The 14,331-nt window shown below is 51.1% G+C and overlaps 3 protein-coding genes across 3 annotated transcripts; 2 read left to right on the top strand and 1 right to left on the bottom strand.

The window, feature by feature from the left end:
- Positions 1–1,008: 1,008 nt before the first annotated feature.
- BROUX77_004311 (uncharacterized protein) lies at positions 1,009–2,768 on the top strand (the record flags this gene model as incomplete). The annotated part of the gene is made up of 2 exons (XM_073749060.1): positions 1,009–1,455; positions 1,527–2,768. The coding sequence occupies 2 exons, from the start codon at positions 1,009–1,011 to the stop codon at positions 2,766–2,768; spliced, it is 1,689 nt and encodes a 562-aa protein (XP_073604768.1).
- Positions 2,769–5,097: 2,329 nt separating this feature from the next.
- BROUX77_004310 (uncharacterized protein) lies at positions 5,098–6,179 on the bottom strand (the record flags this gene model as incomplete). Its single annotated transcript, XM_073749059.1, has 2 exons — positions 5,098–5,172; positions 5,220–6,179. The coding sequence occupies 2 exons, from the start codon at positions 6,177–6,179 to the stop codon at positions 5,098–5,100; spliced, it is 1,035 nt and encodes a 344-aa protein (XP_073604767.1).
- A 5,371-nt stretch (positions 6,180–11,550) lies between these two features.
- BROUX77_004309 (uncharacterized protein) lies at positions 11,551–12,809 on the top strand (the record flags this gene model as incomplete). The annotated part of the gene is made up of 4 exons (XM_073749058.1): positions 11,551–11,732; positions 11,794–11,813; positions 11,937–12,404; positions 12,511–12,809. The coding sequence occupies 4 exons, from the start codon at positions 11,551–11,553 to the stop codon at positions 12,807–12,809; spliced, it is 969 nt and encodes a 322-aa protein (XP_073604766.1).
- Positions 12,810–14,331: the final 1,522 nt, after the last annotated feature.

Below are 14,331 nucleotides of genomic sequence, written 5' to 3'. Positions count from 1 at the left end.
CTCTTCTCTTGCTGCTTTTGTTGCCCTCGTGTTGGCTCCTCCTCTTCCCCAACTCGGGGTCTTTGGTCGCGCCTTGATCGCTCTGGCCGCCATGGGCACAGAGCCAATCAGTCAAAGCTCAGGCCCAACCAAGGTCGGAGCCCCCCAACCCGTAGGCAAAGGAAGGGGGGAGGACTTGGAGGACACCACAAGAGAATCCAGAATGCAGAACATGCGGCTCAATGGACAGAGGCCCACAAGAAGATGCGCCGTTGTTTCTTGTTGATCCTGTTCTTCGAGCAGCACCAAACAGAACAGAACAACAAACATTCAGCCCCTATTTCTTGTGCTACTTGTACTTGGGCTTCCGTGCTAATAAACGCATGTTTCAAGACTGGGGGTTATATCATTTCCACATTCCCACGCCCACATGCGCCTTAAATTGTGTTATTTTTTTTCCTTTCGTTTAACTAGTTATACTGCCGCATAACCGGCTCCACTCCCCACTTTTCGTCTCCGTCCCGGCTACCACTTTCTTTTATAAACTCCCATAACGGAGCCTTCGTCACAACACCTCCGATCCAGACACTGTGGCCGAGTGGTTAATGCGCTGCCCTGCTATTCTACTTCAGAACAAGTGAGGCAGTTCGTTCGCGAGCGCGTGTTCGAATCACGTCGGTGTCGGCAGCTCTTTTGCTTTCTTTTGTTCTATTTTTGAAATGCGTAGCTTCTAGAATCGTGTCTTGGCATCTTGCTGCCTGGTTTCCGGCGGTCTGTTGCCTGCATCACGAGAGCTTCAGATTTTTGGACGCCCATTTTTCCTGGATTCTCTTTTTCTTTTTTTTCTGCCTCCTGTTCTCAGCTCACCACTGCCCACGTCTTGCTGGTGGCTCTTATTTTCTTTTGCTTTTTTTTTTTCATTTAATTTTCTTTTTGCTGCATCCTCTAGCGTTCATTGTTATTTCATCTGAAACATCCGGCTGCCGCCGATCTACATTTCTTCTGCTTTTTTTTGTGTGTGCTGCCACTATGTCCATGTCCATGTCCATGTCCACATCAGCCGCTAGCCCCTCGCCACCTGCATCTCCCGCCTCCGAATCCACTGCCTTCCCGCCGCCGCTCTCGGACGCATTCATCACCACTGCCGCTCCGGGCCCACAGCAACCGGCCTCCGCCTCCGCCTCCGCCTCGCACCGCCGCCGGCTGCTCATTGTCTACATCCACGGCTTCTACGGCAACGACGAGTCCTTTCGCGCCTTTCCCGAACATGTCCATAACCACTTGCGCCAGCTGCTGCGCGAAACCCACATTGTCTACTCCAAGATCTACCCGCGCTACAAGACCTACCGCGCCATCGAAGTCGGCCGCGACATCTTCAGCACGTGGCTGGCCCCGCATGTCGCTGACGGCCGCACTGATGTCGTGCTGGTCGGCCACTCCATGGGCGGCATCCTGGCTGCTGAAGTGGCGCTATTAGTGCGTACGCCTTTTGTTTGATGCTCTCCGCTTGCTCTGGTACTAACATCCCACCTCCCGCCTGCTTCCAGACCTCCCCTCCTGCTGCGCCGGGCCTCGTACCACGCCTCAAGCACAACATCCTCGGCATAGTCGCGCTCGACACGCCGTTCCTCGGGCTGCACCCGCGCATCATCGTCGCCGGCATCTCGAGCCTGTTCCTACCCGCGCCCCCGCCCGACCCCGTCGCCCCGCCCGCCTCGCCGACGCCCGCCAGCGGCCCGCCCCAACGCACCGACACCAGCATCTTCAACCCCTCCTTCATCAACGACGTGCACCTCAAGGCCCGTCCCTTCACTCAATCCCTCGCCCACTTTGCCCGCAAGCACAAGCCCACCGGCCTCCTGACCGCCACCAAGACCCACGTCATCTCCCACCTCGAGTACGTCAGCTGTCTCGTCGACCAGCACGGCCTGCGCGCGCGCTATGCCCGCCTCAGCGCCCTAGCCGCCGTTGACGTCTTCCAGCACCCTGCCACAAGCGAGAAGGTCGCCTTTGCAAACTACTACACCACGTGCCACGGTCGCCACCACCGCTCTCGCTCCCGCTCCCGCTCCCGCTCCAAGTCTACCGCCGCCGAAGCTGCGGCAGCAGGCCAATCCCGCCCCCGCGCCGCAAGCGAGTCTCCCGCCTGGCTCCCCGCATCGGCCTTGTTGCGCCGTGCATCCGACGAGAGTCTATCGACTGCTCCGCAAGTGACACAAAGCAGCTCCAGCGTCACATCCGACAGTCTGCTCGCGCCACCGCCTGCGCCCTACTCGTCGCCGGCGTTTGCTTCATCGGCCGATGCCGTCATGCTGCGGCCGTCATCTGCATCTTCGGCCGCCGGGTCGACGACCTCGCTTGCGTCCTATGCCGACACGTCGTTTGCGTCCACCTCTGGACCTGCGTCTGCGTCCGTGCCTGCTCTGTACCCCACCACGTCAGCAGCCTCGACTACGTCGTCCGCCGCATCCTCCATCATATCCACGTCCACGTCAGCGTCGGCCTCGACGACAGCTGCTGCCGCAGCCAGCACCCGGCCCCCGCACCAGCGCAAGTTCTGCCTGCTGCCGGATCCGCTGCCGCCGTCGTGGGTGCGCGTACACGTGGAGGATACCGACGAGGTGGGCGCCCACTGCGGGATATTCCTGGCTGGTAGGCACTATGAGCCGCTGGTCGGCGACGTGGCGGAGCGGATTGCCAGCTGGGTCGAAGAGGATTTGTCGCAGCGTGAGATCCTGCGGATGGGCTTGCAGGATCAGGGGATCCAAGTCGAGGGGAGCATGTATTGAGCAGCTAATGGATAAACGCATGTAAAATGTGATAGTCTACGACATGATGCATTCTCGTGACACGGGTCTTGTTTACGGAGGCTCAAGTTTCACGATATGAGTTTTTCTTCGATTAACCAAGACACACCAACTTACTTTTAGTACTGTGACTATTGATGGCCTTTCAAGCATCTCTTTTCAAGTCCCTGACAAGACACAAAGAAGAGTATGACCAAATAGACAACGCGTTATCTTCCCCCTCCGAATCCATCACTATTGTGTCCTCCGCCCCGTGTGTAGTACGTCCGCGTATTAATAACCAAGCCATGAACACGAAGGAATCGAAACGATAAATGTCAAGGAAACTGGAGAAAGAACTTGAGGGAGAAAAGAAGAAAAGAACAACATGCTCAGGGGCGGCCGCATGGGCAAGACCCGAGAGCTTTCTATATCTCGTACTTGGGTGATTTTTTTTGTTTGGTCTTCTCGAATAAAAAGAGAGCCCTAGCTTAATAGCCGAGCTCGAGAAAAAAAACTCCTGATGACCGTTTGTAGGCCTTGTAGGGCAAGAATGAATATGTAAAGACGAAATGCGACAGAAGAAATATAAAAAGAAAGAAAGAAAGAAAGAAAACTGCTGAAAAAATAATGCATGATAGATAAAAAACAAACCAAGTCCAGTGTAATGACGCATAGAAAAGCAAGAGAAACAAAGCCCTGCCAGAGAGACGGAACTTGAACAAACCTGAAGGGAGCAATGAGGGATCAAAAGACAACTGCGGAAAAAGAAAAAAAAAAAGAAAGAAAAAAAGACAAGACGACTGAGCCAAACGAAAAGCCACCAGTCGCGAGGATATAGATTTTTGCAAGAGTCGCAGTTGTTTTTTTTTCTTCGGTGATTCATGTAAGAGCAAAGAAAACAAAGGGAGGCCGACTTGGTCGGGCATCCAAAACAAAAAAAAAGCAAAAAAAGATAAAAGAGAACCCCAAAAGAAAATCAAATGCAGAATGTGTAATAAACCGTACCAACGCCTTGCTAAACGAAAATGAGACAAAGAAGGAAGAAAAAAAGGAAAGGGAAAGAATGACGATGGCTGTCCGATCAGTGAGATGTCTGAACATGGCCTGATGAAGGAAGGCCCAAAGACTGAGTCTGGGACTTGTATGCCTTTGATTAATACATACTTGATAGTTGATGCTTCGAGATAAACATGAAGAGGTCAGCAGAGAGCTCCAGGCTCGTCAAAGCACGGCCAAATAACGAAGCCAGCAAGATGCTTTCTGAACGCCACAGTTTTGACCAAGAAAAATCAAGCCTGCGAGGATGCAGATGGAATTATGAGTACTGATGAAGCCCGCGCTACAACGAGGCAAGTAAGTAGTCACGTGGACATGTTACAGCCTGAGGTTCGCAGGGCGACATTTTCAGAGAGTCACCAAGTGCCTCGATCCAGACAGGCTGAAATCCTAGATTCACAAGATGACGTCCGTGAATGACAAGACAGGAGCAAGAGTGTGCCGGAAGGCAAGTGCTTGCACAGCTCAAAATTGGTGCTGCCGACGGGGCTGTGATAATGAAGTTTAGCAAAGGCCTGCAGGTCATAGACTGGTAACAGCCATGAACTTCATGTGAAGCAACCAGCAAAGAAATCTTCGAAAGGATGATAATTCGATTCTCTTGACTCCCAAGCAGACTTAACATGAGGTCAATAGCGAGCAACCTGTTCCAGGTAGACCGAGTTGTGGTTGACAACGTCGCGGTAACCCTCTCTGCTCGTTAACGTTGAGCATCGAAAACAATGAGAAAGCAGACAACATGAAAGACAACGCGCGATAGTTTGAAAGCCAAGTTGGATGTCCCAAGAAATCCAGAGTCTGAAGAGCGGCAGGAGACTGAGCAGCGGATAGCCAACGCAGCTGGACAATCAAAGATGAAAGAGAACGAAATCGCCAGTGCAAAAGGTCTTCAATGAACGGCTCTGAAGTCTCACTCAAAAAGAGGGGTAGAGATGCTTCTGCTGAGAGGTTAAGTGACAATAACAAACGAGATACATCCGACTGGATATTCTTGCAAGTCTACGCCTTGGTCAAAAATGCTGAAAACATTGAAAATCCCACGTTGGAAGACAAGCTGAAGATATTTGCCAAGGGCTCTGTATCTGCTTTGGACCATTGCTGTTATATACTCAAAGTATAACTACTTCCCGAGGACAGCGTGATTAAAACAACGTCAGTCAAGCATCGAGTGGGCAGAATAACTTGGTACAAATGCGCAGGTGCTCATACACAGATGAGCTTAAGTTCCTCGTCAGGATTGACCTTTGGCAGGAAGCGCTCCAACGCTAGTGCTTTACGCACCAACGATGCCGGGGCCGTAAGGCTGTTGGCGCATGCTATTAGGGATCGAAGCCATGTTTCCAGCAGTCTATGACGGGTTAGACGCGAATACAAGATTGAATCGATGATACTCACCTTCTTGCGGCGTTTTTGTCCATTGCGGTCATCAGCATCACCGGTCGAATAGCCGGCATCAGCTACGTCCTCTTCGTGAAAAGACTCCGGGCAGCCTTCATAGCTAATATCACCATAACTGCGCTTCTTGAGGTTGCGGCGGGGGCGCAGAGGATCCACCACCTGGCCATTCAAGGTGCCGGACATCTTCGGCTTCCCCATCATACCCGAAGCACTGCCGGCCGGGGTGTTTGGGGTGGAAGCAGATATAATATTGTTTTCCAGAAACGAGAGGCCAGAATCCAGCGAGCCCAAAATGTATGAGTCCCAAGCATCCTTTCTAATCTTGCCACGTGACATGCACGTGGCACGGGGCAGACCAGTTGAAGCAGGGGGGCGAATACCATCCGTCACTTCCTTTTCCTTGACACTGTTGGCATGCCAGACATCCTCCGGCGTCCACATCATGTTGACGAGACCTTCGAGGTCGTTTTCGTCGCGCTGGTCCTTCTTGGTGTCATAACCCCCGTCGATGTTTAGACGCTTGAGCTGATTCTTGAAGCTCTTGCGGAGAATGTTCTTCTCGCCCGAAGCCTTCACACGGGCTAAATTAGAGGCAATACCTGAGAGGCCAAACATGGGGAAGTAGTCATTAGACACGGGGTACTTGGTCATAGGAGGGGGCTGTCGCAGCATCAGATACTTGGGGCCAACATCCTCATGAAGAGCCTCAATTCCGATAGTTCCAGTGTTGATGTTCAGGCGCTTATGGCCATATTCGCCGCTGTCGTCGACGGAACGCTTTCGCTTTGATATTAAATCGTCCATAACGTATTCTTGTTGAGAGTTGCCCCCGTTGACGCTGTGGGCAGGAGTAGGAAGAGTGCCGACTGTAGAGCCAGATGGCATGCTGCTGAAGGAGTCTGAAGGAGCCAAAGAAAGCTGTGACGGGCTCTGAGGAGTCTGAGGGTGACAGTTCATGTTGGCCAAGTGGGTGCTGATAGCGGAGGCTTTGATATTCGTTCGTGAGGACGCAAGAAATAATACCAGGTTCTGAAGGCTGTCAGAATGACACGATTTTTTTTTCACTAGTCAGATGATAATGAAAGTGTGACTGGAAATTGGCTGTATACGGCTCAAAGAGGAGGCGGGCTTTAGTCGAGCAAGACTGTGAGGTGACTGAGACCGAACTGGTTGAAGGCGGTCTATTTTGGTGGAGTAGAGGCAGCGGGCAGTTCCGATGTGATCACGGCAAACAACAAAGCGGAAGAAATCTTTCGTTTGCAGGCCAAGTGGTCGTTGTCAAACTGTGTCTAGTCTTGGGTCAAGAATAGACAAGGCAACGATCACGAATTTCTCAAGTAAAAAAATCGACAGGCGATGGAAATCAATCAATCAAGCGGTCAATCTAAGCACCAGAGAAAGATGGGCCGTGTCAGCAATGAAGGCCAAGCCTGTATGCAGAGAGCGAACCAACGTACTCCACGAAAACCAAACAATCAAAATTATCCGTCGTCTGAGTCTAATAGAGTCCTTTAAAGGGTCTTTTTTTTAATTTGTCTCGAAGACACTCGCCGTCACCTGCTCAAGCAGGGCTCGATTCGCGGGCGGGGAAGCTGTTGATTTGGGCTCGGATTGATCGGATATCGTGAGCAAAAAAAGACAGAGGAGTGACTCGCAGCGTGCAGCGCGAGAAAGTCGTCGAAAAAGTCGATCCGTCCTAATAAAAAAGATCGGTCGCGATCGATGATGGATTTTTGAGATGAGATTCTGCCGGGTGATAAAAGGAAAAGGCCGCGTTGATGGTGAGGCAGCGCGGCGTGGCAGAAGAGGCTGGGTCGGTCTGGAGGTTTGAAGGAGAGAAAAATGGAGAGACGAAGAAGAGGGTGGACGATTGATAATATGGGCGGGAAAAAAAGGCTGGTTGGCTTTGCTCCGACTTCCCAGAGCAGCAGGAGCACCCTGTGTAATTTTAGACGCAAATTCTCACCGGGTTTGGGGGTGTGCACATACAGGTCGGGGTGTGTCGCGTGTGTCTGAGCCCTGGGACGGCGAGGACGTTCCCAAAAGAGTAGTTTCCGCGGATGGTGCACAAGTAGTTATACAGGCATAGCTGCAAGTAGGTACATGTGTACATGCCTCTTTTGCAGCGAGATGATTTCAGGTAGGAGCAGAAAAATAAGGTGGTAGTTGACTAGTTGGTTAGTTAGTTAGCTAACTAGTTAACTCAGTAGTTTCTTGCCGATTGAAAACTACACCGTGAAATTTCGGTGACCCTCATGTATTTACCACCATTATCCGTCCTTTGACCACCAATCGCACATGTATTGTCTGCAGCATGCCCACCGTTTCCATATCCTGATCGAACCCATCCCGACACCCGTCCTCATTGCCAGTTCGCGTGCCAGTGCTTCCCTTGAGTCTCACCAGCTCCAACCCAGCTACGCCGCCCACTTTGGCCATGGGGTGGTCGGATTCATGCGCCGCGTCGGCGGTGGAGAGCTCTGGCGGTGGCTCTCCAATCCTCGAATCAGAGCAGAATCGATGTCCCCGTTGAGTCCAGTCGTGGCTACAACAAGCATATACAGACATGGTTGATTGATTTTCGACTCTGCCCTTCCGCCGAACTGGTTCCGCACACGCAGAAACACGGGTTTCAAGTAGCCTTCCACGTCTTTCTACCGCCTTCTGTGTCGTTGCCATCTTCTCCTACCTCGACTTAGAACCTGGGCGTCTAGTAGCTCATTGTCCAAATCCATATGTGTTGTGTTTACTTGTGCTGCATATGCTTCTGCACCTCGGCTCCCGCTCTGGCTGACCGCGCCACCTTTCTCCGTGATGCCGTCATCGTTTTTTCAAAGGGCTGTCCACACCTATGTGGTTGTTTTGCAGTTTTCTCAATCTTTCCATCTGCTCTCTGTCCTCTGCCCTCTGGTAATCATCTTGGTCAGTATTTCGTCTCATCTCTGTTGCTCTTCATCACACCATCTCTGTCCTTATATTTTTTCTGCGTCTGTTTGTCGTCGCCTGCGGCTCCGCTTTTTTTATCCCAATAAAAAATCCTGCGCCTGCGCTAATGCACACCCCTTGTCCCTCCCTTGATTCTGGAACCTGGCACCCGGCCATGGTTTTTTTTTGCACCGTCCTCAGACTCGAATTCGGACAGTCTGGTGCCAACCCTGACTGCTGGAAATCAACTGGGACTTAGCATCACGTGGGTCCGCACATGACTTTTGGCGTAGGCGTCTCCCATTGGTTGGAGCTGATTGCTTTTTTGGACAAGATTCTGGCCGGCAATCGGTGCTAGCCCTTGTGTGTTCCGGTCGCGAGGCCTTTCTTCAGTTTTAGCTTCAGACTCACAGAAGGTCTGTCTGTATGGGGAATAGCTACCTTGCATCTGCAGAGTCTGGTCTGCCTATCCGCAAATCCTTTTAGTTCCTCTATACAATGCTTCCCCGCGTGCCAAATGACAAGTGACAAGTACTACAAGTACAGCCTGTATACAGGCCCCCCTCCTCCCCTCCCCTCCGTTGTTCTCGCCAAAAACACTTGATCCCGTTGTCATCGTCTATACGACCCTATATAGAAATAGTACACGTCTGGACAGCTAGTACGTGAATATACAAACACGTTGGCGTGCACAAGTGATATACTTGCTCCTCCAAATACAAGTCCTTGATCTGGGCGTATTCTGGCCATCTTACCTCAGGTATACTTGTACATACATGTAATTCTGTCCGATATGATCTACGGCGTGGAAATCGGCTGCTGTTACTACATTCTAGTCTGTACGTGTACATACAGATACACCCCCCTTGGATTTACACTCGATCGGCCTTTGGGTATGGCTAGCGTGTGAATCACCATGACCTCACTCGATATTCTTAAGCTTTGAGCCCAGTGTTGCATGTAACTTGACCTTGTCCAACATCAGCATGACCTCATAAACCTTTTTGCTTACATCCACCCCAAATGTACAAACATGTAACTCTATTCAACTAGCTGGTCATTACGAGACTTCACCAAATGTGTTTCAACCTCACTTTTATTATAGTCACAGTGAGCTGAATGTCACTGGAGCTTACATGTCAATAAAGTTATGCTATAGCTAGGGTTAACCACACAGATCAGGCGTCACAAACCCATATCACGTGTAGTGGGGCGGCGTTCTGTGGATCCCAGACTTCACATATCAAGAAATTTCTCAACGGCCGTTCCTAGATGAAATCTTCTTCCTCTTTTCTTTTTTTCTCGACAAGACCACCAAATCAAATCATCGTTGGCCTGCCCCTCTCCGCCCAGTAATCACTCTGGGCGTCAACGCGGCGAGACGATTCCGAATGTGTGTCGAGAATAACTCCTCTAAATTGCCCTTGCTTATAAAACCATCTTCACGAGGGCCCTCTCTTTTGTTGTGGCACCCATGATGCGCTGATGACCTGAAGCAAGATAAGGACATTTCATTTCTATTCACCCCAATACTTGTTATTTTGCATGCGCTTGATGTACTTGTATTTGTATGGTGGACAGAAATCGTCTCTATTGAGACGGCGTTGATTTTGCGCCATGACCACAGTCCAAGGCAAATGGATTTTCATAAAACTTGCACTCAGTGATTTTTCATCATTTCATAGACGTGAGTGGGCGCAACCTTGGAGAAATTTCATCTGTGATATGATGACTCTTTGACATCTGGTAATCCGACTCTGTTCTGGAGCTTGTTGGGGCCTTCAGCATTGGAGACTCTAGCCACTGAGTGAACTGCGGACAGCCTCGGCTTCATTGTCTGATCCACAGCAAAATTTCCCTACACTCAAGTTTGTGGGTCACTATTTTTTTTCTACTCCTGAAGTAAACCCTAATGAGAAACTGTAACCAGCCTCATTGTTTTGTTCTACTGTCTTGCGTGGACTGGTTGGTGCCTTATTCTGCCATCTACTTTGTTTTTTTCTTTGTACAGGTGGCTGATTGGGCTTTGCCCCACTTTATCACCTCACCGCCAAGGCCTCACAGAAAGTTATAAAACCAGAGGCTTCCCACCGTCTGTGACTTTTTCTTCTTTTTTCCCTTTCCTCTCCATCCTAGTGCTAGGGCGTTAAGTGTTACAGTGAGGATTCGTCCGAGTACACTTTTTTGCTAGTTGAAAACTATACTATGACCACTCCGGCTGGGGCTTTGCCCTGGTTGGGAATTTTTGGCTCCTTTTCATCATCACCTTGCGATGGCTCATTTTCTTTCATTGCTAGTCTGTCTCCTGGTGGGACGTGGCGAAGAAGGATGGATGGTTGGGTACAGAAACACAGAGTTAGTGGATCCTCCTCGTGTTTGCAGTAATTCCGGGCTAGGCCTTGGGAATGATCTGAGAAAGACTTGTTTGCGCACGAGAAGCACGGATGCCTGATGGTGGCTTTGAAAAAGAAAATACTTGGCGGAAATGAAAGGGGGTGGGCAAATGCTTGAGAGGAGCCCCCCTTACGCCTCCCTAAACATGGGTGAAGCATGTGTTAATTTTGCAGTCACAGCAACTAACTGGAATGCGTGAATTTACCGAGCCACAAGAGCATATCGGATTGTATGTCGATTTAGGCACGAGAGAACAAATGAAAAGAAGTCTAACTAGCAAAGTATCAAGCTGGTGCAAATGTTTGTTTCGCTGCGCGATGGGAAAAGGCCTCCGGTGGGTGAGAATTTGGAGGCGCCGCCCGGGGTCAGCAGTAGGTGATGTCGTTGTAGTTTTTCGTGGTGGTTTTCCTCTTTCTGTATAAGCACGAGTGAATCAACGCATTGAGAAACCCCCCCCCCGCTCCAGAACCACAGCCGCCTGAGGTGTGGAAAAGCAGAAGGCTCTGTTACAGTGAGTAAACCACCAAGAAAAAGCTTTGGCTCACGTACGAGCGGGTGAAGGGGCCAAGGCGTGGCCCAAGGAAGACAGACGGTGAACAGGCGGAAAGACGGACATGCCGCCTGGAGCTGGTTCTTTGGCGATTCATGGCAGCTGTTTAGGGAGAGACCGCGAGTAACTCACTAACTACCAAAAAAATATCACGAACTTGTGTAAACGTACTGACTAGACCTGGCAACGCGATTGTGGCTGCCGCTGTCCAGCAACAAAATTGTGCATCGTGTCCGTGACTTGGTCTTGTGATCTCATGAGGGGTCTATGCTTGCCAGACCCCAACCCTAGACACGGCTTAACGGGGCCTGCCTCATGGTTTTTGGCTGTTCCTGCTTACTGTGCTGTGTGTGTGGTTGAAGGGGCGGGTCATGATGACTGCGACATGCTGGAAGCGTCCACTTTGTTAGGCTTCAAGCTTGGCCTTCTACCAAATATCGCACATTAAAGTTTCTAAACATGTCTGGCTCTGCATTGGTTACTGGAGCTACGGGCCTGCTTGGCCGCGAGGTCTTCAAAGCTCTCAAGGATGGAGGCTTCGAGACCAAGGGCTTGGGCTACTCGCGTGCCGACGGCATTTCCATCCTCAAGGCCGACCTGGAAAAGCCGGACGAGATTGCTGCTGTGTTGGAGAAAGTCCAGTAAGTGTGTTTTGTGCAACAAGAGATGAGGATCAGAGTTAACATGCGTATCGTTGTCTAGGCCCAAGGTTGTGGTTCACTGTATGTGATACCCATCTCTCATCTCTCATGCCCGTGGCATCTCCTGCCAGCAGCGGCTGACATCCCCACATGTCCCCAAACTTCATGTATGCTGACCACTTTCTTCTTTTTCTCCCTCTCCAGGTGCCGCCCAACGCTTCCCTGACAAGGTTGACAAGGACCCCGAAGCTGCACGCGCTCTCAATGTGTCTGCCACGGAATCGCTGGCCTCCCAGTGCGCAGCGCGCGGTGCCCTTCTCATCTACCTGTCGACAGACTATGTTTTCCCGGGAATCCAAGGCGAGGCGCCTTACGAGGCCGATGCCATTCCCAAGCCGCCCAACTTCTATGGCCAGACGAAGCGTGATGGAGAGCTGGCCCTGCTGAGTGCGTACGAAAGGTCTGGCTCTGCCACTGCGGCGTCGGAAGCCGCGCGCGCGGTAGTCCTGCGGGTTCCTGTACTCTATGGCCATGCCGAGACGCCAGCTGAGAGTGCGGTGAATGTCCTCATGGATGCACTGTGGAAGGCCCAACAGGGCAACAAGGTCAAGATGGACGCATGGTCAGTGAGATACCCGACCAATACGGAAGATGTAGCACGTGTGATCAAGGGTAAGTTGAGCGTCTCGCTAGACCACAAGAACACAAAAGGGGATTAGTTGGACGTAGGAAACAAGGAAAAGAAGCTGACTATGAAAACCCATGGGCACATCAACAGACATTGCTGTCAAGTACCTCGAGACGCCCGCCACAGAAAAGCTGCCCTCGATTCTGCAGTTCTCAAGCGAGGACCGTACGACAAAGTACGGCATCTGTCTCCGCTTTGCTGAGATTATGGGCATGCCCAGCGATGGCCTAGAGCCGCAGACGGACGGCGGGGATCCCAATGCTAGCGTCCAGCGGCCATATGACTGCCATCTCAGCACGCAAGCGCTCAAGGACCTGGGAATCAGGGTGAATACCATGGACTTTGATGCCTGGTGGCGGCGGGAACTGCGTGCGTTCCGCGGCACTTGAGGGACTGAAGAGAGACTCGAGGGAGGAATGGCAGTGGCATCATGAAAATCAGGTCATTTGAGGTTTAGAAGGGGGGTGTTGTGTGGGCTGGGAGGGCGAGTGACCCAAACATGCACGGTACTTGTGCCCATATAAACTCTTGAGTCTCCCTGGGCAATGAACCTGTCGTCATTCTCTACTCCTGGAAAGACACGTCTTGGTGCCAGATTTGCATCGTTCGTGATTCTTCTGAGGGTTTGCTCTTGAGATTTCTAGGGACCATCCAATAACCATCCCATGTTCTCTTTTTTTTCAGCTGGCAAGGAGAGGGGAGGAGAGCCATGTGCTCCCTCCAGGGTTCCAAGCCAGTGAACAAGAAGGGAAAGGGGGAGTCAGGCGAGATGGAGAATGTGTTACAAGCATTGAGAGCTAATTAAATACTTAGGGGTAAATAACTCTAGTTTTGCCGGAGGGATGCAGGTACTATGAACATTTCCATTGCACAGGGAAACGACGCCATTGAGCAGAGAGATTGGTGACGTTGTGATGGATGAGGCCCTGAATTAGGGTTAGTTATTGAAAACGCTGAGCTTGCAGACTTGCCCCTGGTCTTGTTTACTCAATGGTCCCCACAACTCTCCACTTTGTTTTGTGGGACTGACACGTGAGCAGAATTACAACGGCTGGTGGGAGGTTTTGACGTGACAATATTGGGCTTGTGTACCCGACTTCAGCCAAGGTACTACATGTGGTGGATGGACGGCGCTAGTAGGAAAAGTAAAGCATGAGAAGATGGGCGTATTATTGGTGGCTGTGGTGATGATGACAGAGAGAAACACAAACACAGGCAACAATAACTCGGTGGTTATGTAACTATGACTGTACAGCTTCGCAGGATCAGTTGTTGTTGTTGGCAGCGTAGGACTGTCAGCTCTTTTTTTGGCAAATGCTCTGTGCGCAGGGAAGCAGGACAAGGGATGGGTGCGAGTTTGTTGTGGTTGCTGGTGTTATTGTTATGCTGTCATCAAGTGTCAATCTCGGGCCAATATAGGAGTGGAGGGTTGGGTAGTGGGCCAGTCGGTTGGGCGCACCCCAAGTATATGTGGACAGACAAGACAGTGAGTGAAGCGTTAAGTTGTGGTGTCATTTGTCATGCGCGGGATGTTGACAGGCGGATCATGTTGGTTGATTGACTGCAGTAGGATGAGATGTGAGTTCCCTTACAGGCGGGCGGGTGGGTGTGTTGTTGTCCTATGTGCTGTGGAGGATTCTTTTTTTTTTTTATCCTTTGGAGCTGTTGTGCTGATGGATGGTGGCCTGTATACTATAGTACTTCCTTGCCTCGGGCGTTTCAGACATCCAGGGAGGGCTCAGTCGCCTGTGGTCAGTTCAATTTGGTCGGGACAGAAGGCAGTTCTTGAGTCGTCTCCCCCCTGTGAAGCGAATGAGCTTGGATCGCCAGGCGAGCTGAGAGTGGGTTGGACAGGAAGAAGGAAGAAAGTGAAGCAGGAGAAGCACCAGCGAGGGAGGAGGGCAAAATTGG

This window comes from Berkeleyomyces rouxiae, assembly GCF_048999995.1.
Source record: "Berkeleyomyces rouxiae strain 22BRR77 chromosome Unknown BrBRR77_ptg000004l, whole genome shotgun sequence".
Lineage (NCBI taxonomy): Eukaryota > Fungi > Ascomycota > Sordariomycetes > Microascales > Ceratocystidaceae > Berkeleyomyces > Berkeleyomyces rouxiae.
This window is presented reverse-complemented; position numbering and strand designations above follow the sequence as displayed.